The sequence below is a fragment of the Panulirus ornatus genome, chromosome 63 (assembly GCF_036320965.1).
Source record: "Panulirus ornatus isolate Po-2019 chromosome 63, ASM3632096v1, whole genome shotgun sequence".
In the NCBI taxonomy this organism is placed as follows: domain Eukaryota; kingdom Metazoa; phylum Arthropoda; class Malacostraca; order Decapoda; family Palinuridae; genus Panulirus; species Panulirus ornatus.
In genome coordinates this window covers 1,086,703-1,114,272 of record NC_092286.1, presented here as the reverse complement: position 1 = coordinate 1,114,272, position 27,570 = coordinate 1,086,703, and the positions used below count along the sequence as shown (strand labels likewise).

General features: G+C 42.5%; 1 protein-coding gene across 2 annotated transcripts in view; it reads right to left on the bottom strand.

The window, feature by feature from the left end:
• Positions 1–27,570, bottom strand: part of Pli (E3 ubiquitin-protein ligase pellino) — a 198,518-nt gene that overhangs the window by 58,128 nt on the left and 112,820 nt on the right. For both annotated transcript variants that reach the window (XM_071656594.1, XM_071656595.1), the window contains exons 7-8: positions 23,514–23,702; positions 7,342–7,440 (exon numbers count right to left, since the gene is read on the bottom strand). In XM_071656594.1, the coding sequence (XP_071512695.1) occupies positions 7,342–7,440; positions 23,514–23,702 (288 nt within the window). The remainder of the gene's footprint in view (positions 1–7,341; positions 7,441–23,513; positions 23,703–27,570) is intronic.

Genomic DNA, 27,570 nt, shown 5'->3' with positions numbered 1-27,570 from the left:
AACATGCAGGAGGTGAAAGGAGGGCAAGGAATAGAGTGATTGGAGCGATGTGGTATACCGGGGTTGACGGCTGGCAGTGGATTGAATCAAGGCATGTGAAGCGTCTGGGTAAACCATGGAAAGCTGTGTAGGTATGTATATTTGCGTGTGTGGACGTATGTAATACATGTGTATGGGGGTGGGTTGGCCATTTCTTTCGTCTGTTTCCTTGCGCTACCTCGCAAACGCGGGAGACAGCAAAAAAAAAAAAAAAAAAAAGAGAAAAAAAAAATATATATATATATTATATATATATATAATATATATATTATATATATATATATAAATATATATTTATCGAGGATGTAAGGCATGTGGTACGTGTAGGAAGAGAGGAAAGTGCTTGGTTCTCAGTGAATGTAGGTTTGCGGCAGGGGTGTGTGATGTCTCCATGGTTGTTTTAATTTGTTTAGATGGGTTGTTAGAGAGTAAATGCAAGAGTTGGAAAGAGGGGCAAGTATGAAGTCTGTTGGGATGAGAGAGCTTGGGAAGTGAGTCAGTTGTTGTTCGCTGATGATACAGCGCTGGTGGCGGATTCATGTGAGAAACTGCAGAAGCTGGTGACTGAGTTTGGTAAAGTGTGTGGAAGAAGAAAGTTAAGAGTAAATGTGAATAAGAGCAAGGTTATTAGGTACAGTAGGGTTGAGGGTCAAGTCAATTGGGAGGTGAGTTTGAATGGAGAAAAACTGGAGGAAGTGAAGTGTTTTAGACATCTGGGAGTGGATCTGGCAGCGGATGGAACCATGGAAGCGGAAGTGGATCATAGGGTGGGGGAGGGGGCGAAAATTCTGGGAGCCTTGAAGAATGTGTGGAAGTCGAGAACATTATCTCGGAAAGCAAAAATGTGTATGTTTGAAGGAATAGTGGTTCCAACAATGTTGTATGGTTGCGAGGCGTGGGCTATGGATAGAGTTGTGCGCAGGAGGATGGATGTGCTGGAAATGAGATGTTTGAGGACAATGTGTGGTGTGAGGTGGTTTGATCGAGTGAGTAACGTAAGGGTAAGAGAGATGTGTGGAAATAAAAAGAGCGTGGTTGAGAGAGCAGAAGAGGGTGTTTTGAAGTGGTTTGGGCACATGGAGAGAATGAGTGAGGAAAGATTGACCAAGAGGATATATGTGTCGGAGGTGGAGGGAACGAGGAGAAGAGGGAGACCAAATTGGAGGTGGAAAGATGGAGTGAAAAAGATTTTGTGTGATCGGGGCCTGAACATGCAGGAGGGTGAAAGGAGGGCAAGGAATAGAGTGAATTGGAGCGATGTGGTATACCGGGGTTGACGTGCTGTCAGTGGATTGAATCAAGGCATGTGAAGCGTCTGGGGTAAACCATGGAAAGCTGTGTAGGTATGTATATTTGCGTGTGTGGACGTATGTATATACATGTGTATGGGGGGGGGGGGGGTTGGGCCATTTCTTTCGTCTGTTTCCTTGCGCTACCTCGCAAACGCGGGAGACAGCGACAAAGTATAAAAAAAAAAAAAAAAAAAAAAAATATATATATATATATATATATATATATATTATTATTATTATATATATATATATATTATCCCTGGGGTTAGGGGAGAAAGAATACTTCCCACGTATTCCCTGCGTGTCGTAGAAGGCGACTAAAAGGGGAGAGAGCGGGTGGCTGGAAATCCTCCCCTCTCGTTTTTTTTTTTTTTTTTCTCCAAAAGAAGGAACAGAGAAGGGGGCCAGGTGAGGATGTTCCCTCAAAGGCCCAGTCCTCTGTTCTTAACGCTACCTCGCTAACGCGGGAAATGGCGAATAGTTTGAAAAAAAAATATATATATATATCTATATTTTTTTTTTTTTTTTTATACTTTGTCGCTGTCTCCCGCGTTTGCGAGGTAGCGCAAGGAAACAGACGAAAGAAATGGCCCAACCCCCCCCCATACACATGTACATACACACGTCCACACACGCAAATATACATACCTACACAGCTTTCCATGGTTTACCCCAGATGCTTCACATGCCTTGATTCAATCCACTGACAGCACGTCAACCCCGGTATACCACATTGCTCCAATTCACTCTATTCCTTGCCCTCCTTTCACCCTCCTGCATGTTCAGGCCCCGATCACACAAAATCTTTTTCACTCCATCTTTCCACCTCCAATTTGGTCTCCCTCTTCTCCTTGTTCCCTCCACTTCCGACACATATATCCTCTTGGTCAATCTTTCCTCACTCATCCTCTCCATGTGCCCAAACCACTTCAAAACACCCTCTTCTGCTCTCTCAACCACGCTCTTTTTATTTCCACACATCTCTCTTACCCTTACGTTACTCACTCGATCAAACCACCTCACACCACACATTGTCCTCAAACATCTCATTTCCAGCACATCCATCCTCCTGCGCACAACTCTATCCATAGCCCACGCCTCGCAACCATACAACATTGTTGGAACCACTATTCCTTCAAACATACCCATTTTTGCTTTCCGAGATAATGTTCTCGACTTCCACACATTCTTCAAGGCCCCCAGAATTTTCGCCCCCTCCCCCACCCTATGATCCACTTCCGCTTCCATGGTTCCATCCGCTGACAGATCCACTCCCAGATATCTAAAACACTTCACTTCCTCCAGTTTTTCTCCATTCAAACTCACCTCCCAATTGACTTGACCCTCAACCCTACTGTACCTAATAACCTTGCTCTTATTCACATTTACTCTTAACTTTCTTCTTCCACACACTTTACCAAACTCAGTCACCAGCTTCTGCAGTTTCTCACATGAATCCGCCACCAGCGCTGTATCATCAGCGAACAACAACTGACTCACTTCCCAAGCTCTCTCATCCCCAACAGACTTCATACTTGCCCCTCTTTCCAAAACTCTTGCATTTACCTCCCTAACAACCCCATCCATAAACAAATTAAACAACCATGGAGACATCACACACCCCTGCCGCAAACCTACATTCACTGAGAACCAATCACTTTCCTCTCTTCCTACACGTACACATGCCTTACATCCTCGATAAAAACTTTTCACTGCTTCTAACAACTTTCCTCCCACACCATATATTCTTAATACCTTCCACAGAGCATCTCTATCAACTCTATCATATGCCTTCTCCAGATCCATAAATGCTACATACAAATCCATTTGCTTTTCTAAGTATTTCTCACATACATTCTTCAAAGCAAACAACTGATCCACACATCCTCTACCACTTCTGAAACCACACTGCTCTTCCCCAATCTGATGCTCTGTACATGCCTTCACCCTCTCAATCAATACCCTCCCATATAATTTCCCAGGAATACTCAACAAACTTATACCTCTGTAATTTGAGCACTCACTCTTATCCCCTTTGCCTTTGTACAATGGCACTATGCATGCATTCCGCCAATCCTCAGGCACCTCACCATGAGTCATACATACATTAAATAACCTTACCAACCAGTCAACAATACAGTCACCCCCTTTTTTAATAAATTCCACTGCAATACCATCCAAACCTGCTGCCTTGCCGGCTTTCATCTTCCGCAAAGCTTTCACTACCTCTTCTCTGTTTACCAAATCATTTTCCCTAACCCTCTCACTTTGCACACCATCTCGACCAAAACACCCTATATCTGCCACTCTATCATCAAACACATTCAACAAACCTTCAAAATACTCACTCCATCTCCTTCTCACATCACCACTTCTTGTTATCACCTCCCCATTTGCGCCCTTCACTGAAGTTCCCATTTGCTCCCTTGTCTTACGCACTTTATTTACCTCCTTCCAGAACATCTTTTTATTCTCCCTAAAATTTAATGATACTCTCTCACCCCAACTCTCATTTGCCCTTTTTTTCACCTCTTGCACCTTTCTCTTGACCTCCTGTCTCTTTCTTTTATACATCTCCCACTCAATTGCATTTTTTCCCTGCAAAAATCGTCCAAATGCCTCTCTCTTCTCTTTCACTAATACTCTTACTTCTTCATCCCACCACTCACTACCCTTTCTAATCAACCCACCTCCCACTCTTCTCATGCCACAAGCATCTTTTGCGCAATCCATCACTGATTCCCTAAATACATCCCATTCCTCCCCCACTCCCCTTACTTCCATTGTTCTCACCTTTTTCCATTCTGTACTCAGTCTCTCCTGGTACTTCCTCACACAGGTCTCCTTCTCAAGCTCACTTACTCTCACCATCCTCTTCATAGGGTGGGGGAGGGGGCGAAAATCCTGGGAGCCTTGAAGAATGTGTGGAAGTCGAGAACATTATCTCGGAAAGCAAAAATGGGTATGTTTGAAGGAATAGTGGTTCCAACAATGTTGTATGGTTGTGAGGCGTGGGCTATGGATAGAGTTGTGCGCAGGAGGATGGATGTGCTGGAAATGAGATGTTTGAGGGTTGACGTGCTGTCAGTGGATTGAATCAAGGCATGTGAAGCATCTGGGGTAAACCATGGAAAGCTGTGTAGGTATGTATATTTGCGTGTGTGGACATATGTATATACATGTGTATGGGGGGGGGTTGGGCCATATCTTTCGTCTGTTTCCTTGCGCTACCTCACAAACGCGGGAGACAGCGACAAAGTATAACAAAAAAAATATAAATATATATATATATATATATATATATATATATATATATATATATATATATATATATATATATTTTTTTTTTTATACTTTGTCGCTGTCTCCCGCGTTTGCGAGGTAGCGCAAGGAAACAGACGAAAGAAATGGCCCAACCCCCCCCCCCCATACACATGTATATACATATGTCCACACACGCAAATATACATACCTACACAGCTTTCCATGGTTTACCCCAGACGCTTCACATGCCCTGCTTCAATCCACTGACAGCACGTCAACCGCGGTATACCACATCGCTCCAATTCACTCTATTCCTTGCCCTCCTTTCACCCTCCTGCATGTTCAGGCCCCGATCACACAAAATCTTTTTCACTCCATCTTTCCACCTGCAATTTGGTCTCCCTGTTCTCCTTGTTCCCTCCACCTCCGACACATATATCCTCTTGGTCAATCTTTCCTCACTCATCCTCTCCATGTGCCCAAACCACTTCAAAACACCCTCTTCTGCTCTCTCAACCACGCTCTTTTTATTTCCACACATCTCTCTTACCCTTACGTTACTCACTCGATCAAACCACCTCACACCACACATTGTCCTCAAACATCTCATTTCCAGCACATCCATCCTCCTGCACACAACTCTATCCATAGCCCACGCCTCACAACCATACAACATTGTTGGAACCACTATTCCTTCAAACATACCCATTTTTGCTTTCTGAGATAATGTTCTCGACTTCCACACATTCTTCAAGGCCCCCAGGATTTTCGCCCCCTCCCCCACCCTATGATCCACTTCCGCTTCCATGGTTCCATCCGCTGCCAGATCCACTCCCAGATATCTAAAACACTTCACTTCCTCCAGAACCAATCTTCACTTGGAATCATTCACTTTCCTCTCTTCCTACTTTATCACATGCCTTACATCCTTGATGAAAACTTCTCATTGCTTCTGGCAGCCCTCCTTCCACATGGCATCAATCTAATCACATACTGTCTTCAGAGCCATTAATGCCACATATAGATCCTTATGTTTCTCTAAGTATTTCTCACACACATTCTTTCAAGGAAACAACTGACCCACACATCCTCTACCACTTCTGAAACCACATTGTTCCTCCCCATTCTGATGCTCTGTGCATACCTTCAACCTGTCAATCAGTACTCTCCCATACAACTTACCAGGTACACTCAACAAATTCATACCTCTGTAGTCTGAACACTCATCTTTGTCCCACTTGCCTTTATCCAATGGCATTATGCATGCATTCTGCCAATCCTCAAGAATCTCACCATGGTCCATATATACAGTCAAAATTCAAATTAAACAGTACAGTCAACCCCTTCCTTAAAAACTCAGTTGTAATACCATTGACTGCAGCTGCCTTACCATATTCAATCTTACATAAAGTATATCAAACCCCTGAACTCATTTCTCTAAAGGGGTTCCTACAGCTTTAAGGCCACAACAGTTCAAGAAGCAGGGGAAATGATGGACTCATTAAGTGACAATTTTCTTTTACTACATATTATCTACTGATATTCCATTGCCAACACATCCAATCTCTTCCTTTCTTTTGCATTCAAGGCCTAAGACTCACATCTATAGAACACTGTCAGAACTATCATACCTTCACACATACCCATTTATGCCCTGAGAGACAATGACCTCTTCCACTCAACCTTGATGCATCCAGAACCTTGGCCCTCTATCCCAGCCTCTGACTCACTTCAGTCCCTATGGTTCCATCTACTGCCATATCTACTTCCCCTTAATTCTTTCCACCTACACTTAAATTCGATTCAACTTGTCTCATCTCCCTGTAATAAACTCATTACCTTACTTTTGTTCTTATCTACTCTCAACTATCTCCTTTCAAACACTCCCAAAAACTGTCAACAGCTTCTGGAGTTTCTCTGTGAAGTCTGTCACTTCAATTGCGTCATCTACAAACAGCAACTGATTCAATTTCCATGCCCCCTCCCTACGTCCAGGATACTACAGGATCCATCCTTTACTCTCAGACCCTTGCATTCACCCCATTCACCTTCTGGACATAGACAAATTAAATAATTCCACATGCAAGTGGTAACATTAGAAGGGAGAATCACCTCTGACAAGGCTGTATTTAAGTAAGAGCATGGAAAAGGTTAGTGTCATCACAAAGCTCCTTACCCTGAGGGAATCCAACTTACCTTGCTCCTGCATAAAGGGCAGCTTTGAAGTTGCAGGAGCACAAAAAAGGGATCCTAAGGATACTGAAGCTGAAGGAACCCATAAAAGGGATCCTAGGAGCACTGCAACTGTAGGAGCCCACAAAAGGGATCCTATGGTTACTCAAGATACATGAACCCATAAAACAGATCCTAAGGATAATAAAGCTACAGGAACCTATAAGAAGGATCCTCAGGGTATATGAAATTAACATATACATGAACTTTTGTGTAATTCTTAAAAAAGATATATGCTTGAACTCAACAGAGGAAAACATGTCTCTCTCATCTATTTACTGTTTCCTGCATGAACGAGATAACATCCAGAACAGATGACTGGGTCTTTCAACAAAAAAAGGCCCTAATTTGGCCACTTCTTATTTTGGAGAGTAATACTGTGGGGAAAGATTTCCAGTTTCTCTTTCCCACACAACTTAGTCATCTTCAACAACATGCAAGAAATACATGGGCAGTGCTCTTTCACCCCATCTCTTGGGTTAGGAAAAATATGCAAAATCTAAAAAGAACTCACCGGTGATTTCCCTAACCCTTCTGCCGACCTCCATAGTAAAGTGGCACCACACAAGTCTATCAGTGTTCCATCTTGTAAAACATTAGTTTCTTCCTCAATCTGTAAAAGAATATTATGCAATCAGAAAAAACACTGAGAATGAATATACTTATAAAACATGTCTGTATGAGAATAGTGCTCTCTGAACCCAATAAACATTGTATATACAAGGTAAATTGGAATACAGTCCAATTGTTCTTTATACTTGACTGCCCTTTCCAACATTACCAGGGTAGAGCCAAAAAAGAAAAAAGGCAACATCCACTTATAACCATTCTCTAGCTGTCATGTGTAATGCACTGAAACCACAGCTCCCTATCCACATCCAGGCCCCACAAAACTGTCCATGGTTTACTTGACACTTCACATGCTCTAATTCAGTCCACTGATAGCAAGGTAACCTCAGTATACCACATCATTTCAATTCACTCTATTCCATGCATACCTTTCACCCTCCTACATGTTCAGGCACTGATTACAAAATCTTTCACTCCATCCTTCAATCTCCAATTTGGTCTCCCCATTTCCTTGGTCCATCCACTCTGAGACATATCTTCTTTGTCAACCTTTCCTCACTCACTCTCTCCATACGTTCAAACCATTTCAGCACACCCTTTTCAGCTTTCTCAACAACACTCGTTTTATTACTGCACATCTCTCTTACCCTTTCATTACTTACTCGATCAAACCACTGCACAACACATATTGTCCTAAATCATTTAATTTTGAACATATCCATCCTCCTCCAGACAGCCTTATCTATGCCTTAAATCCATATAATATTGTTGGAACTACTATTCCTTCAAACATATCCATTTTTGACCTCCCAGATGATGTTCTCTTTCCACGCATTCTTCGGTGCTCACAGAACCTTAGCCCCCTCCTTCAACCTATGACTCACTTCTGCTTCCATGTTTCCATTAACTGCCATGTCCACTCCCAGGTGTCTCAAACACTTCACTTCCTTCAAGTGTTTTCCATTCAAACTCACATCCCAACTAACCCGTCCCTCAACCCTGAAAAACCTAACAAACTTGTTTTTATTCACGTTCACTCTCAACTTCCTCCTTTCACACACTCTTCAAAACAGTCATCAACTGCAGTAGTTTCTCATTCAAATCTGCCACTAGTGCTGTATCATTTGCAAACAAATGACTCAGTTCCTAGGCCTTCTCATCCCCACAGTCTGCATACTCTCTCATCTCACCAAGACTTACATTATCTCCCTCACCATTCCATCCATAAACAAACTGAACAACCATGGTGACATCACTTATCCCTGCCACAGACCGACCTTCACTTAGAACCATTCACTCTCCTCTCTTATAACTCATACACTTGCCTTACAACCTTGAAAAAACTTCTTGCTGCTTCTAACAGCTTTCTTCCCACATCATATATTCTTAAAACCTTCCACAAGATATCTCTGTCAACCCTACCATGTGCATTTTCTAAGTCAAAAATGTTACATAAAAATCCATCTACCTCTCTAAGTATTTCTCACACACACCCCTTAAAGCAAACATCTGATCCACACATCCTCTACCTCTTCTAAAACCACATTGCTCCTTCCCAGTATGATGCTCTATACAAACTTTCACCCTCCCAATCAATACCCTCCCATACAACTTACCAGACATATTCAACAAACTTACTGAACACTCTCCTTCGTCCCCCTTGCTTTTCTACAATGGAGCTATGCATGGATTCTGCCAATCCTCAGGTACCTGACCATGATACATACTTATACATATCAACGTATACATATATATACACACACAGACATATATATATATACACATGTACATAATTCATACTGTCTGCCCGTATTCATTCTCGTTGCCACCCCACCACACATGAAATAACAACCCCCTCCCCCCCACATGTGCGCAAGGTAGCGCTAGGAAAAGACAACAAAGGCCACATTCATTCACAATCAGTCCCTAGCTGTCATATATAATGCAGCAAAACCACAGCTCCCTTTCCACATCCAGGCCCCACACAACTTTCCATGGTTTACCCCAGACGCTTCACATGCCCTGGTTCAATCCATTGACAGCACTTCAACCCCAGTATCCCACATCGTTCCAATTCACTCTATTCCTTGCACGCCTTTCACCCTCCTGCATGTTCAGGCCCCGATCACTCAAAATCTTTTTCACTCCATCTTTCCACCTCCAATTTGGTCTCCCACTTCTCCTTGTTCCCTCCACCTCTGACACATACATCCTCTTTGTTAATCTTTCCTCACTCATTCTCTCGATGTGACCAAACCATTTCAAAACACCCTCTTCTGCTCTCTCAACCACACTCTTTTTATCATCACACATCTCTCTTACCCTTTCATTAATTACTCGATCAAACCACCTCACACCACATATTGTCCTCAAACATGTCTTTCCAGCACATCCACCCTCCTCTGCACAACTCTATGTGTGTTAAAACACTTAGAAAAACAGAGGGATTTGCAAGTAGCATTTGTGGACCTGAAGAAAGCATATGATAGGGTTGACAGAGTGCTTTGTGGAAGTAAGCCGCTAAAAGCAGTGAAAAGTTTTTATCAAGGCTGTAAGGCATGTGTACGAGTAGGAAGTGAGGAGAGTGACTGGTTCCCAGTGAAGGTTGATCTGTGGCAGGGATGTATGATGTCCCTATGGTTGTTAAATTTGTTTATGGATGGGATGGTTAGGGAGATAAATGCAAGATTTTTGGAGAGAGAAGCAAGTATGCAGTCTTTTTGGGATGAGAGGGCCTGGGAAGCAAGTCAGTTGTTGTTCGCCGATGATGCAGCACTGGTGGCTGATTCGAGGGTGAAACTGCAGAAGTTGGTAACTGAGTTTGGAAAAATGTGTGAAAGGAGAAAGTTGAGAGTAAATTAGAAGAGCAAGTTTATTAGGATCAGCAGGGTTGAGGGATACATTAATTGGGACATAAGTTTGAATGGAGAAAAATTAGAGGAAGTAAAAAGCTTTAGATATCTGAGAGTGGACTTAGCAGCAAATAGAACCAAGGAAGTGGAAGTGAGTCAAAGGGTGGGAGAGGGAGCAAAGGTTCTAGGTGCAAAGAAGAATGTGAGGAAGGAGAGAACACTGTCTCGGAAAGCAAAGGAATAGCAGTTCCAACAGTATTATATGGTTGCAAGGCATGGGCTACAGACAGGGTTGTACTGAGGAGGGTGAATGTGCTAGAAACAAAATGTTTGAGGATAATATGTGGTGTGAGGTGGCTTGATCAAGTAAGTAAGGTAAGGGTAAAATAGATATGTGGAAACAAAAATAGTAAGGCTGAGAGAGCAGAAGAGAGTATGTTGAAATGGTTTGGATATATGGAGAGAATGAGTGAAGAGAGGTTGACTAAGAAGATATATGGGTCAGAGGTGGAGGGAACAAAGAGAAGCAGAAGACCAAATTGGAGGTGGAAGGATGGAGTGAAAAAGACTTTAGAGCAATTAGGGCCTAAACATACAGAAGGGTGAGAGGTGTGCAAGGAAAAGACAGAGCTGTGGTTTTGGTGCATTACACATGACAGATAGAGACTGAGTGTGAACAAATGTGGCCTTTTTTGTCTATTTTCCTGGCAGTACCTCGCTGAAACAGGGGGTAGTAATGCTGTTTCCTGTGGGGCGGGATAGCGCCAGAAATAGATGAAGGCTAGCAAAGTATGAATATTTATTTCATTTATTTTGCTTTGTCGCTGTCTCCCGCGTTTGCGAGGTATATGTGTATATGTCTGTGTATGTGTACGTATATATATGCATATGAGTATATGTTGATTTTTTATGATTATATTATAATTATTATTATTTTCATTTATTTTTTATTATACTTTGTCGCTGTCTCCCGCGTTTGCGAGGTAGCGCAAGGAAACAGACGAAAGAAATGGCCCAACCCCCCCCATACACATGTATATACATACGTCCACACACGCAAATATACATACCTACACAGCTTTCCATGGTTTACCCCAGACGCTTCACATGCCTTGATTCAATCCACTGACAGCACGTCAACCGCGGTATACCACATCGCTCCAATTCACTCTATTCCTTGCCCTCCTTTCACCCTCCTGCATGTTCAGGCCCCGATCACACAAAATCTTTTTCACTCCATCTTTCCACCTCCAATTTGGTCTCCCTCTTCTCCTCCTTCCCTCCACCTCCGACACATATATCCTCTTGGTCAATCTTTCCTCACTCATTCTCTCCATGTGCCCAAACCACTTCAAAACACCCTCTTCTGCTCTCTCAACCACGCTCTTTTTATTTCCACACATCTCTCTTACCCTTACGTTACTCACTCGATCAAACCACCTCACACCACACATTGTCCTCAAACATCTCATTTCCAGCACATCCATCCTCCTGCGCACAACTCTATCCATAGCCCACGCCTCCCAACCATACAACATTGTTGGAACCACTATTCCTTCAAACATACCCATTTTTGCTTTCCGAGATAATGTTCTTGACTTCCACACATTCTTCAAGGCCCCCAGAATTTTCGCCCCCTCCCCCACCCTATGATCCACTTCCGCTTCCATGGTTCCATCCGCTGCCAGATCCACTCCCAGATATCTAAAACACTTATCATTATGGACAATTTTTGCAAGGAAAAAATGCAAATGGGTGGGAGATTTATAAAAGAAAGAGGCAGGAGGTCAAGAAAAAGGTGCAAGAGGTGAAAAAGAAGGCAAATGAGAGTTGGGGTGAGAGAGTATCATTAAATCTTAAGGAGAATAAAAAGATGTTTTGGAAGGAGGTAAATAAAGTGTGTAAGACAAGGGAGCAAATGGGAACTTCAGTAAAGGGGGCTAATGGGGAGGTGATAACAAGTAGTGGTGATGTGAGAAGGAAATGGGGTGAGTATTTTGAAGGTTTGTTGAATGTGTTTGATGATAGAGTGGCAGATATAGGGTGTTTTGGTCGAGGTGGTGTGCAAAGTGAGAGGGTTAGGGAAAATGATTTGGTAAACAGAGAAGAGGTAGTGAAAGCTTTGTGGAAGATGAAAGCCGGCAAGCCAGCAGGTTTCCATGGTATTGCAGTAGAATTTATCAAAGGGATTGGCTGTATTGTTGACTGGTTGGTAAGGTTATTTAATGTATGTATGATTCATGGTTGTATGGTTGCGAGGCATGGGCTATGGATAGAGTTGTGCGCAGGAGGGTGGATGTGCTGGAAATGAGATGTTTGAGGACAATGTGTGGTGTAAGGTGGTTTGATCGAGTAAGTAATGTAAGGGTAAGAGAGATGTGTGGAAATAAAAAGAGCGTGGTTGAGAGAGCAGAAGAGGGTGTTTTGAAATGGTTTGGGCACATGGAGAGAATGAGTGAGGAAAGATTGACCAAGAGGATATATGTGTCGGAGGTGGAGGGAACGAGGAGAAGTGGGAGACCAAATTGGAGGTGGAAAGATGGACTGAAAAAGATTTTGAGTGATCGGGGCCTGAACATGCAGGAGGGTGAAAGGCGAGCAAGGAATAGAGTGAATTGGATCGATGTGGTATACCGGGGTTGATGTGCTGTCAGTGGATTGAATCAGGGCATGTGAAGCGTCTGGGGTAAACCATGGAAAGTTGTGTGGGGCCTGGATGTGGAAAGGGAGCTGTGGTTTCGGGCATTATTGCATGACAGCTGGAGACTGAGTGTGAACGAATGGGGCCTTTGTTATCTTTTCCTAGCGCTACCTCGCACACATGAGGGGGGGAGGGGGATGGTATTCCATGTGTGGCGAGGTCGCGATGGGAATGAATAAAGGCAGACAGTGTGAATTGTGTGCATGGGTATATATGTATGTGTCTGTGTGTGTATATATATGTGTACATTGAGATGTATAGGTATGTATATTTGCGTGTGTGGACGTGTGTGTATATACATGTGTATGGGGGTGGGTTGGGCCACTTCTTTCTTCTGTTTCCTTGCGCTACCTCGCAAATGTGGGAGACAGCGACAAAGCAAAATAAATAAATAAAAATATGATTCATGGTGAGGTGCCTGAGGATTGGAGGAATGCTTGCATAGTGCCATTGTACAAAGGCAAAGGGGATAAGAGTGAGTGCTCAAATTACAGAGGTATAAGTTTGTTGAGTATTCCTGGTAAATTATATGGGAGGGTATTGATTGAGAGGGTGAAGGCATGTACAGAGCATCAGATTGGGGAAGAGCAGTGTGGTCATAGAAGTGGTAGAGGATGTGTGGATCAGGTGTTTGCTTTGAAGAATGTATGTGAGAAATACTTAGAAAAGCAAATGGATTTGTATGTAGCATTTATGGATCTGGAGAAGGCATATGATAGAGTTGAGAGAGATGCTCTGTGGAAGGTATTAAGAATATATGGTGTGGGAGGCAAATTGTTAGAAGCAGTGAAAAGTTTTTATCGAGGATGTGAGGCATGTGTACAGGTAGGAAGAGAGGAAAGTGATTGATTCTCAGTGAATGTAGGTTTGCAGCAGGGGTGTGTGATGTCTCCATGGTTGTTTAATTTGTTTTCTGGATGGGGTTGTTAGGGAGGTGAATGCAAGAGTTTTGGAAAGAGGGGCAAGTATGCAGTCTGTTGTGGATGAGAGAGCTTAGGAAGTGAGTCAGTTGTTGTTTGCTGATGATACAGTGCTGGTGGCTGATTCATGTGAGAAACTGCAGAAGCTGGTGACTGAGTTTGGTAAAGTGTGTGAAAGAAGAAAGTTGAGAGCAAATGTGAATAAGAGAAAGGTTATTAGGTACAGTAGGGTTGAGGGTCAAGTCAATTGGGAGGTAAGTTTGAAGGAGAGAAACTGGAGGAAGTAAAGTGTTTTAGATATCTGGGAGTGGATCTGGCAGCGGATGGAACCATGGAAGCGGAAGTGGATCATAGGGTGGGGGAGGGGGCGAAAATCCTGGGAGCCTTGAAGAATGTGTGGAAGTCGAGAACATTATCTCGGAAAGCAAAAATGGGTATGTTTGAAGGAATAGTGGTTCCAACAATTTTGTATGGTTGCAAGGCGTGGGCTATGGATAGAGTTGTGCGCAGGAGGATGGATGTGCTGGAAATGAGATGTTTGAGGACAATGTGTGGTGTGAGGTGGTTTGATCGAGTAAGTAACATAAGGTTAAGAGAGATGTGTAGAAATAAAAAGAGCGTGGTTGAGAGAGCAGAAGAGGGTGTTTTGAAATGGTTTGGGCACATGGAGAGAATGAGTGAGGAAAGATTGACCAAGAGGATATATGTGTCGGAGGTGGAGGGAACGAGGAGAAGTGGGAGACCAAATTGGAGGTGGAAAGATGGAGTGAAAAAGATTTTGTGTGATCGGGGCCTGAACATGCAGGAGGGTGAAAGGAGGGCAAGGAATAAGTGAATTGGATCGATGTGGTATACCGGGGTTGACGTGCTGTCAGTGGATTGAATCAGGGCATGTGAAGCGTCTGGGGTAAACCATGGAAAGCTGTGTAGGTATGTATATTTGCGTGTGTGGACGTATGTATATACATGTGTATGGGGGTGGGTTGGGCCATTTCTTTCGTCTGTTTCCTTGCGCTACCTCGCAAACGCGGGAGACAGCGACGAAGCAAAAAAAAAAAATATATATATGAATGTTGGGGTGAAGAAGGCGGTGAGAGTAAGTGAGCTTGGAAAGGAGACTTGTGTGAGGAAGTACCAGGAGAGACTGAGTACAGAATGGAGAAAGGTGAGAACAATGGAAGTAAGGGGAGTGGGGGAGGAATGGGATGTATTTAGGGAATCAGTGATGGATTGCACAAAAGATGCTTGTGGCATGAGAAGAGTGGGAGGTGGGTTGATTAGAAAGGGTAGTAAGTGGTGGGATGAAGAAGTAAGATTATTAGTGAAAGAGAAGAGAGAGGCATTTGGATGATTTTTGCAGGGAAAAAATGCAATTGAGTGGGAGATGTATAAAAGAAAGAGACAGGAGGTCAAGACAAAGGTGCAAGAGGTGAAAAAGAGGGCAAATGAGAGTTGGGGTGAGAGAGTATCATTAAATTTTAGGGAAAATAAAAAGATGTTCTGGAAGGAGGTAAATAAAGTGCGTAAGACAAGGGAACAAATGGGAACTTCAGTGAAGGGCGCAAATGAGGAGGTGATAACAAGTAGTGGTGATGTGAGAAGGAGATGGAGTGAGTATTTTGAAGGTTTGTTGAATGTGTTTGATGATAGAGTGGCAGATATAGGGTGTTTTGGTCGAGGTGGTGTGCAAAGTGAGAGGGTTAGGGAAAATGATTTGGTAAACAGAGAAGAGGTAGTAAAAGCTTTGCGGAAGATGAAAGCCGGCAAGGCAGCAGGTTTGGATGGTACTGCAGTGGAATTTATTAAAAAAGGGGGTGACTGTATTATTGACTGGTTGGTAAGGTTATTTAATGTATGTATGACTCATGGTGAGATGCCTGAGGATTGGCAGAATGCGTGTATAGTGCCATTGTACAAAGGCAAAGGGGATAAGAGTGAGTGCTCAAATTACAGAGGTATAAGTTTGTTGAGTATTCCTGGTAAATTATATGGGAGGGTATTGATTGAGAGGGTGAAGGCATATACAGAGCATCAGATTGGGGAAGAGCAGTGCAGTTTCAGAAGCAGTAGAGGATGTGTGGATCAGGTGTTTGCTTTGAAGAATGTATGTGAGAAATACTTAGAAAAGCAAATGGATTTGTATGTAGCATTTATGGATCTGGAGAAGGCATATGATAGAGTTGATAGAGATGCTCTGTGGAAGGTATCAAGAATATATGGTGTGGGAGGCAAGTTGTTAGAAGCAGTGAAAAGTTTTTATCAAGGATGTAAGGCATGTGTACGTGTAGGAAGAGACGAAAGTGATTGGTTCTCAGTAAATGTAGGTTTGCGGCAGGGGTGTGTGATGTCTCCATGGTTGTTTAATTTGTTTATGGATGGGGTTGTTAGGGAGGTGAATGCAAGAGTTTTGGAAAGAGGGGCAAGTATGAAGTCTGTTGGGGATGAGAGAGCTTGGGAAGTGAGTCAGTTGTTGTTCGCTGATGATACAGCGCTGGTGGCTGATTCATGTGAGAAACTGCAGAAGCTGGTGACTGAGTTTGGTAAAGTGTGTGAAAGAAGAAAGTTAAGAGTAAATGTGAATAAGAGCAAGGTTATTAGGTACAGTAGGGTTGAGGGTCAAGTCAATTGGGAGGTAAGTTTGCATGGAGAAAAACTGGAGGAAGTAAAGTGTTTTAGATATCTGGGAGTGGATCTGGCAGCGGATGGAACCATGGAAGCGGAAGTGGATCATAGGGTGGGGGAGGGGGCGAAAATCCTGGGAGCCTTGAAGAATGTGTGGAAGTCGAGAACATTATCTCGGAAAGCAAAAATGGGTATGTTTGAAGGAAAAGTGGTTCCAACAATGTTGTATGGTTGCGAGGCGTGGGCTATGGATAGAGTTGTGCGCAGGAGGATGGATGTGCTGGAAATGAGATGTTTGAGGATATTGTGTGGTGTGAGGTGGTTTGATCGAGTAAGTAACGTAAGGGTGAGAGAGATGTGTGAAAATAAAAAGAGCGTGGTTGAGAGAGCAGAAGAGGGTGTTTTGAAATGGTTTGGGCACATGGAGAGAATGAGTGAGGAAAGATTGACCAAGAGGATATATGTGTCAGAAGTGGAGGGAACGAGGAGAAGTGGGAGACCAAATTGGAGGTGGAAAGATGGAGTGAAAAAGATTTTGTGTGATCGGGGCCTGAACATGCAGGAGGGTGAAAGGAGGGCAAGGAATAGAGTGAATTGGATCGATGTGGTATACCGGGGTTGACGTGCTGTCAGTGGGTAAACCATGGAAAGCTGTGTAGGTATGTATATTTGCGTGTGTGGACGTATGTATATACATGTGTATGGGGGTGGGTTGGGCCATTTCTTTCGTCTGTTTCCTTGCGCTACCTCGCAAACGCGGGAGACAGCGACAAAGCAAAAAATATATATATATATATATATATATATATATATATATATATATATATATATATATATATATATATATATATTTTCTTTCATACTATTCGCCATTTCCCGCATTAGCGAGGTAGCGTTAAGAACAGAGGACTGGGCCTTTGAGGGAATACCCTCACCTGGCCCAATTCTCTGTTCCTTCTTTTGGAAAATTAAAAAAAAACCGAGAGGGGAGGATTTCCAGCCCCCCGCTCCCTATATATATATATATATATATATATATATATATATATATATATATATATATATATATATTTTTATATTATTTTTTTTTCCTGGTTTACCCCAGACGCTTCACATGCCTTGATTCAATCCACTGACAGCACGTCAACCCCGGTATACCACATCGCTCCAATTCACTCTATTCCTTGCCCTCCTTTCACCCTCCTGCATGTTCAGGCCCCGATCACACAAAATCTTTTTCACTCCATCTTTCCACCTCCAATTTGGTCTCCCTCTTCTCCTGGCTCCCTCCACCTCCGACACATATATCCTCCTGGTCAATCTTTCCCCACTCATCCTCTCCACGTGCCCAAACCACCTCAAAACACCCTCCTCCGCTCTCTCAACCACGCTCTTCCTATTTCCACACATCTCTCTTACCCTTACGTTACTCACTCGATCAAACCACCTCACACCACACATTGTCCCCAAACACCTCACCTCCAGCACATCCATCCTCCCGCGCACAACTCTATCCATATATATATATATATATATATATATATATATATATATATATATATATATATATATATTTTTTTTTTTTTTTTTTTTTTTTTTTTATACTTTGTCGCTGTCTCCCGCGTTTGCGAGGTAGCGCAAGGAAACAGACGAAAGAAATGGCCCAACCCCCCCCCCCCCCCATACACATGTACATACACACGTCCACACACGCAAATATACATACCTACACAGCTTTCCATGGTTTACCCCAGACGCTTCACATGCCTTGATTCAATCCACTGACAGCACGTCAACCCCTGTATACCACATCGCTCCAATTCACTCTATTCCTTGCCCTCCTTTCACCCTCCTGCATGTTCAGGCCCCGATCACACAAAATCTTTTTCACTCCATCTTTCCACCTCCAATTTGGTCTCCCTCTTCTCCTCGTTCCCTCCACCTCCGACACATATATCCTCTTGGTCAATCTTTCCTCACTCATTCTCTCCATGTGCCCAAACCATTTCAAAACACCCTCTTCTGCTCTCTCAACCACGCTCTTTTTATTTCCACACATCTCTCTTACCCTTACGTTACTTACTCGATCAAACCACCTCACACCACACATTTTCCTCAAACATCTCATTTCCAGCACATCCATCCTCCTGCGCACATCTCTATCCATAGCCCACGCCTCGCAACCATACAACATTGTTGGTACCACTATTCCTTCAAACATACCCATTTTTGCTTTCCGAGATAATGTTCTCGACTTCCACACATTTTTCAAGGCTCCCAAAATTTTCGCCCCCTCCCCCACCCTATGATCCACTTCCGCTTCCATGGTTCCATCCGCTGACAGATCCACTCCCAGATATCTAAAACACTTCACTTCCTCCAGTTTTTCTCCATTCAAACTCACCTCCCAATTGACTTGACCCTCACCCCTACTGTACCTAATAACCTTGCTATATATTTCTTTCACACTTGTTCATTGTTTCCTGCATCAGCGAGTAGTGCCATGAAGAGACAAAAGAAAAGGCCTTTTTTGATTACAACTATTCCCCCGCTGTCACATGTAATGCACAAAATCCATAACCCTTACTTACAACCAGGTCCCATAATTAGTTTTTGTAGTCCATAAAATATGCTGATGCTCTGGTGACCATTCTGCATACATGTCCAAGTTTCCATTTACTGATCATTTCAAGATATACATGTACATATATGCACAGCCATATACATATATTCACATGTACATAAGTCATACTTGCTGCCTTTATTCATTCCTATTGCCACCCCACCACACATGAAATGACAACATCCTCCCCCACATGCACGCAAGGTAGTGCTAGGAAAAGACAACAAAGGCCACACTCGTTCACACTCAGTCTCTAGCTGTCATGTATAATCCACCTAAACCATAGCTCCCTTTCCATATCCAGGCCCCACAAAACTTTCCATGGTTTACCTCAGACACTTCACATGTCCTGGTTCAATCCACTGATAGCACGTCGACCCCAGTACATAACATCATTCCAATTCACTCTATTCCTTGCACGCCTTTCACCCTCCTGCATGTTCAGGCCCTGATCACTCAGTCTTTTTCACTCCATCTTTCCACCTAAAAATTTGGTCTCCCACTTCTTCTCATTCTCTCCATCTCTGACACATATATCCTCTTTGTCAATCTTTCCTCACTCATTCTCTACATGTGACCAAAACATTTCAAAACACCTTCTTCTGCTCTCTCAACCACACTCTTTTTATTACCACACATCTCTCTTACCCTTTCAGTACTTAATTGATCAAACCACTCACACCACATATTGTCCTCAAACATCTCATTTCCAGCACATCCACCCTCTTCCGCACAACTCTATCTATAGCCCACGCCTCACAACCATATGTTAAAACCACTATTCCTTCAAACATACTCATTTTTGCTTTTGAAGATAATGTTCTCGACTTCCACACATTTTTCTATGCTTCCAGAACTTTCGCCCCCTCCCCCACCCTGTGACTCACTTCTGCTTCCATGGTTCCATCCACTGCCAAATCCACTCCCAGATATCTAAAACACTTCACTTCCTCCAGTTTTTCTCCACTCAAACTTACCTCCCAATTGACTTGTCCCTCAATCCTACTGTACCTAATAACCTTGCTCTTATTCACATTTACTCTCAGCTTTCTTCTTTCACACAATTTACCAAACTCAGTCACCAACTTCTGCAGTTTCTCACCCGATTCAGCCACCAGCACTGTATCATCAGCGAACAACAACTGACTCACTTCCCAAGCTCTCTCATCCACAACAGACTGAATACTCTCCCCTCTTTCCAAAACTCTTGCATTCACCTCCCTAACAAACCCCTCCATAAACAAATCAAACAACCATGGAGACATCACACACCCCTGCCATGAACCAACGTTCACTGAGAACCAATCACTTTCCTCTCTTCCTATACGTACACATGCCTTACATCCTCGATAAAAACTTTTCCCTACTTCTAACAGCTTGCCTCCCACACCATATATTCTTAATACCTTCCACGGAGCATCTCTATCAACTCTATCACATGCCTTCTCCACATCCATAAATGCTACATACAAATCCATTTGCTTTTCTAAGTATTTCTCACATATATTCTTCAGAATAACAACCTGATATTAAGCAAAAACTCATTAAATGATGTAAAGATGTACTTTCATGGGATTAATTCAAAGGTGTGGATGAATGGAATAAGCCTCATTCACTCATCCATCCTTCCACCTCCAATTTGGTCTCCTCCTTCTCCTTGTCCCCTCCACCTCTGACCTATGGATCCTCTTTTTCAAACTCTTCTCACTCATTCTGTCTGTAAGTCCAAACATTTCAATACACCCACTTCAGCTCTCTCGACCATCTTCCTGTTACCTCACTTCTCTCTTACCCTACAAGTTCTTACTCAATCAACCCCCAACACACCACATATTGTCCTCAAACATTTCATTCTCATCACATTCACCTACTTCATACATTCTCATCTACAGCCCATGCATCACATCCATAAAACTTTGCTGGGACTACTTTACCTTCGAACATAACCCTCTTTGCCGCCCAGACATTGACCTCTCTTTTCACACATTCCTCAATTCTGTAAGGACATTAACCTCCTCATCCATCCTACAACTGAACTCAGCATTTGTGGTTCTATTAGCTGCCATATCCACTCCCAAGTATCTGAAACACTTCTGCTCCTCCATGTTTTCTCCATTCAAACATAAACCTTACTAACCTGAATCTTTGCACTGCTTAACTTAGTAATCTTGCTTTTCATCATATTTACTCTCAAATTTCTCCTTTTTATGCACTCTCCTAAACTTGGACACCAACTTCTGCAGTTCTGCAGCTTCTCATTTGAATCTGCCACCAGTGCCATGTCATGAACAAAAAAATAACCAACTCACCTTGCAGGCAACCTAACCCCAACAGACTGCATATCTGACCCTCTCTCCAAGATCCTTGCATGTACCTCCCTCATCACCCCATCCATAAGCCAATCAAATGGCCATGGAGACATCACACATCACTGCACACTGCATAAGATCAACCTTCACATGGAACCACTCACCCTCCTCTACCTATTTGCACACATGCCTCTTGATAAAAATTCCTCTGTTTCTCATGGCTTTCCTCCCACACCATATATACATAACACCTTCCATAAAGCATCTTTATCAACCCTACATATTCTTTTTCAGATCCATAAATGCCGAATACAAATTTATAGGGCGGCCAAGAAAGACCTCTGGACTTTCATTCATTAAATCAAATTATCTGTATAAACATGCAGTTTATCTCTACAAAATTTGGTGCAAAATCATTCACGGATTCTGTGTCATATGCTGCAACTAAATGACAGTACCAATGACACGTGCACATCCACAACACTCAGAACACCATTCACTCTTAGTGTTGCTGCAGGAGAAAACATAATGCTTGTTGTGGTTTGTAGAATTTCCAGAGCAGTTAATGGGGCTCACTGAATTACACTAGGCGTCATTAAAACTTGGAGAAATGCCCCAATGAACTTCAAACAGGAAAACATTGTATGTTAGAACAGATAACAAATATTAATTACTGAAACTCTAGATGTTTTTTTGGACATCCTATATATGTGAGCCAGGAGTGAATGGAACAAGGAGAAGGGGGAGACCAAACTGGAGATGGAAGGATAGAGTGCTTTGGGCACAAACATACAGGAGAGCAATGTGGTTTACAGGAGGTAATATGCTATCAATGGAGTGAACCAGGAGATTGCAGAAGCCAGAGGAAACTACAGAAAGGTCTGTGGGGCCTGGTTGAGGATAGAGGGCTGTAGGTTTGGTGTATCACACATGAAAACTAAAGAAACGGTATAAGCAAATGAGGGCTTTTCTTCATTAATTCCTGGTGCTACCTTACTAATGATGAAAATGGCAAACAAGTATAAAAAGAATCTCTCTGTTTCTCTACACATCTCTCACACAAATTCTTCAAAGCAAACATCAGATCCACAAATCCTCTACCACTCCTGAAACTGCATTGTTCCTCCCTCAGTCTGATGCTCTGTGCATTCCACCACTTCTCAGTCACCACTTTTCCATACAACTTACAGGTACATACAAAAAACTTATACCTCTGTCATTCAAATACTTATTTTTGTCCCGCTTGCCTTTAAACAATGGCACTATGCAAGCAATCTGCCAATTCTTATGCACATACACTGAAAATACGTAGTAACCTATCAAAAATACAGTCACCCCCTTTCTTACATAATTCAACCTTAATTCCATCCTCGTTGACTTGTCACACTTCAAATTACACAAAACTTTCACCACTCGTTCTCTTTTCACTAAACCACTTTCTATGACTCTCACACTTCATATACCTCCCTAACCCAAACATCCTACATCTGCCACCCTTCCATTAAACATCCAACAAACCTTCAAAGTTCTGACACCATCTCTTCACCTCATCACTGCCTAAAACCACCTCCCCATTTGTTCCCTTCACTGACGTTCCCACTTATTCATTTTCCTCACACTATTAACCCCCTTCCAAAACATTTTCTTATTTTCCCTTAAGTATGCTTATACTCATTCAACCCAACTCTCACTTGTCCTTTTTTCAGGCCCTACACCTTCTTCTTGACCTCCTAACGCTTTTCCTTATACATCTTCCAATCCCTCACACTCATCCCTGTACATACTGCTCCTACACCCCTCTTTCTCTTTCATTAGCAACTTAATTTTGTCATCTCACCACTCACTGCCCCTTCTCACCTGTCCACCTCCCAATTTCCCCATGCCACACACTTCTCTCACATATGCTAACGCTGCTTCCCTAAATACAGTACCTCCCATTCCTCACCCACTCTTCTCGCTTTGCTTCTTCTCATCCATTGCCATTCTACATTCAAACTCTCCAGGAATCTCTTCACAATAGCTTTTCCAAGCTCATTCACCACCACCTTCTCATCCCTATGATTTACAAAAATCTATTTTCAGCACTAACCTTAATTCCCTTTTGTGGGGCAGAACGTGATTCCCTTAATGCATAGACACCACCCCCTACTGAGACCTCTCTCCATATACCAGGTTTAGCCTCTCCTCCACAAAACTGACTTGGTGGGTGCATTATCAATACTCCATTTGTCGTTAAGCCATCTATTTCTCCATTGTTCTGCCACTTTGTTGCTTTCTCCTGTGAAAATCATAAGAACATTCAAAAAACTTTTCATGCAATAAACAAAGTGAACTACCAGCCTCATTTTAAGCAAAGTGGTCTGTGAAGATCCTCTTTAAGCACATCAGAGAAAATTCTCTTTAACTACTTTACACATTGTACTATAAGCTAAACTGATACCTTTTTGTTTCAAGTCTTTTTCATATCTTAAAATCTTTTCTTTAACTACAGTAACACAAATGCTATTCATACACAGATGAAAACTTTCCAGTAATTTTTTCTATTGTAAGCATTTTAAGACACATTTATCACAAGTAATATTTCTAAGGAAAGAGAGTGCAATCCTAAAGATCAATCTTCACATGAAATGTTACTAAGACAGAGAAAGGAATGCCTTTCCTTAATGATTCTTTGATAACTTTCAAGCAACAGCATCACCTAATGGTCAGCCTTAAACTGTCAAAATTTCATCAGTGAAAGACAAACACTATGCAATTTCTATAATCTTTCCTCTTCTACTTTGGCTTTTCCTGCTTCACTTATACCAATTACCCTTTATAGGAAAACTTTCTCTTTGCATTTACCTGAATTTCCTCTGGTGTTAAATTGTGGCAAATGCTTCAATTATGCAAAAGACAAAACATGCCTGTCATGTCAGCAAATCATTCATGTCCTAATGTGAGATACTCTTCCTTTTATAAGTGTTCATAAATGCATGCAAGATGTAGAGAAAAATCTGTATGAACCAAATTTCTCTAAATTCACACCTGACACTAACAATAATGGTAAAAATCTTTTCCTTTGTGTTTATCACTTTTCATTTACCTGCTTTAAGAGAATGGTTTTACAAACAATTGTTTCCCAAAATATTATAAATAATGAACTTTTCACATCCAGTACATATGACAAAATCATAATACTCAAAATGTTTGCTGTTTATTGGGTGGACTGTCAAGAAATTAAATCAATCAACATTTACTAGAACTGAAAAATAAAAGGGCATGAACAGGATTTTTGCAGCCTTATCAAGAATTCATAAAGAAAAATATCAAAGGGGGAAAAAGAAAAGATAAAACAAATATAAGTTAACAGAGTTGAAATACTGGTGGTCCTCAATATTTTTTTTTTCTTGCTTTGTCGCTGTCTCCCGTGTTTGCGAGGTAGCGCAAGGAAACAGACGAAAGAAATAGCCCAACCCACCCCCATACACATGTATATACATACGTCCACACACGCAAATATACATACCTACACAGCTTTCCATGGTTTACCCCAGACGCTTCACATGCCCTGATTCAATCCACTGAGAGCACGTCAACCCTGGTATACCACATCGATCCAATTCACTCTATTCCTTGCCTGCCTTTCACCCTCCTGCATGTTCAGGCCCCAATCACACAAAATCTTTTTCACTCCATCTTTCCACCTCCAATTTAGTCTCCCACTTCTCCTCGTTCCCTCCACCTCCGACACATATATCCTCTTGGTCAATCTTTCCTCACTCATTCTCTCCATGTGCCCAAACCATTTCAAAACACCCTCTTCTGCTCTCTCAACCATGCTCTTTTTATTTCCACACATCTCTCTTACCCTTACGTTACTTACTCGATCAAACCACCTCACACCACACATTGTCCTCAAACATCTCATTTCCAGCACATCCATCCTCCTGCGCACAATTCTATCCATAGCCCACGCCTCGCAACCATACAACATTGTTGGAACCACTATTCCTTCAAACATACCCATTTTTGCTTTCCGAGATAATGTTCTCGACTTCCACACATTCTTCAAGGCTCACAGAATTTTCGCCCCCTCCACCACCCTATGATCCACTTCCGCTTCCATGGTTCCATCCGCTGCCAGATCCACTCCCAGATATCTAAAACACTTAACTTCCTCCAGTTTTTCTCCATTCAAACTTACCTCCCAATTGACTTGACCCTCAACCCTACTATGCCTAATAACCTTGCTCTTATTCACATTTACTCTTAACTTTCTTCTTTCACACACTATACCAAACTCAGTCACCAGCTTCTGCAGTTTCTCACATGAATCAGCCACCAGTGCTGTAACATCAGCGAACAACAACTGACTCACTTCCCAAGCTCTCTCATCCCCAACAGACTTCATACTTGCCCCTCTTTCCAAAACTCTTGGCATTCACCTCCCTAACAACCCCATCCAGAAAACAAATTAAACAACCATGGAGACATCACACACCCCTGCCGCAAACCTACATTCACTGAGAACCAATCACTTTCCTCTCTTCCTACACGTACACATGCCTTACATCCTCAATAAAAACATTTCACTGTTTCTAACATCTTGCCTCCCACACCATATATTCTTAATACCTTCCACAGAGCATCTCTATCAACTCTATCATATGCCTTCTCCAGATCCATAAATGCTACATACAAATCCATTTGCTTTTCTAAGTATTTCTCACATACATTCTTCAAAGCAAACACCTGATCCACACATCCTCTACCACTTCTGAAACCATATTGCTCTTCCCCAATCTGATGCTCTGTACATGCCTTCACCCTCTCAATCAATACCCTCCCATATAATTTACCAGGAATACTCAACAAACTTATACCTCTATAATTTGAGCACTCACTCTTATCCCCTTTGCCTTTGTATATATATATATACATATATAGGTTTGGAAAGAGGGGCAAGTATGAAGTCTGTTGGGGATGAGAGAGCTTGGAAAGTGAGTCAGTTGTTGTTCGCTGATGATACAGCGCTGGTGGCTGATTCATGTGAGAAACTGCAGAAGCTGGTGACTGAGTTTGGTAAAGTGTGTGGAAGAAGAAAGTTAAGAGTAAATGTGAATAAGAGCAAGGTTATTAGGTACAGTAGGGTTGAGGGTCAAGTCAATTGGGAGGTGAGTTTGAATGGAGAAAAACTGGAGGAAGTGAAGTGTTTTAGATATCTGGGAGTGGATCTGGCAGCGGATGGAACCATGGAAGCGGAAGTGGATCATAGGGTGGGGGAGGGGGCGAAAATTCTGGGGGCCTTGAAGAATGTGTGGAAGTCGAGAACATTATCTCGGAAAGCAAAAATGGGTATGTTTGAAGGAATAGTGGTTCCAACAATGTTGTATGGTTGCGAGGCGTGGGCTATGGATAGAGTTGTGCGCAGGAGGATGGATGTGCTGGAAATGAGATGTTTGAGGACAATGTGTGGTTTGAGGTGGTTTGATCGAGTGAGTAACGTAAGGGTAAGAGAGATGTGTGGAAATAAAAAGAGCGTGGTTGAGAGAGCAGAAGAGGGTGTTTTGAAGTGGTTTGGGCACATGGAGAGAATGAGTGAGGAAAGATTGACCAAGAGGATATATGTGTCGGAGGTGGAGGGAACGAGGAGAAGAGGGAGACCAAATTGGAGGTGGAAAGATGGAGTGAAAAAGATTTTGTGTGATCGGGGCCTGAACATGCAGGAGGGTGAAAGGAGGGCAAGGAATAGAGTGAATTGGAGCGATGTGGTATACCGGGGTTGACGTGCTGTCAGTGGATTGAATCAAGGCATGTGAAGCGTCTGGGGTAAACCATGGAAAGCTGTGTAGGTATGTATATTTGCGTGTGTGGACGTATGTGTATACATGTGTATGGGGGGGGTTGGGCCATTTCTTTCGTCTGTTTCCTTGCGCTACCTCGCAAACGCGGGAGACAGCGACAAAGTATAAAAAAAAAAAAAAAAAAAAAAAAAAACATATATAGGTGCAAGAGGTGAAAAAAAGGGCAAATGAGAGTTGGAGTGAGAGAGTATCATTAAATCTTAGGGAGAATAAAAAGATGTTCTGGAAGGAGATAAATAAAGTGCGTAAGACAAGGGAGCAAATGGGAACTTCAGTGAAGGGCGCAAATGGGGAGGTGAT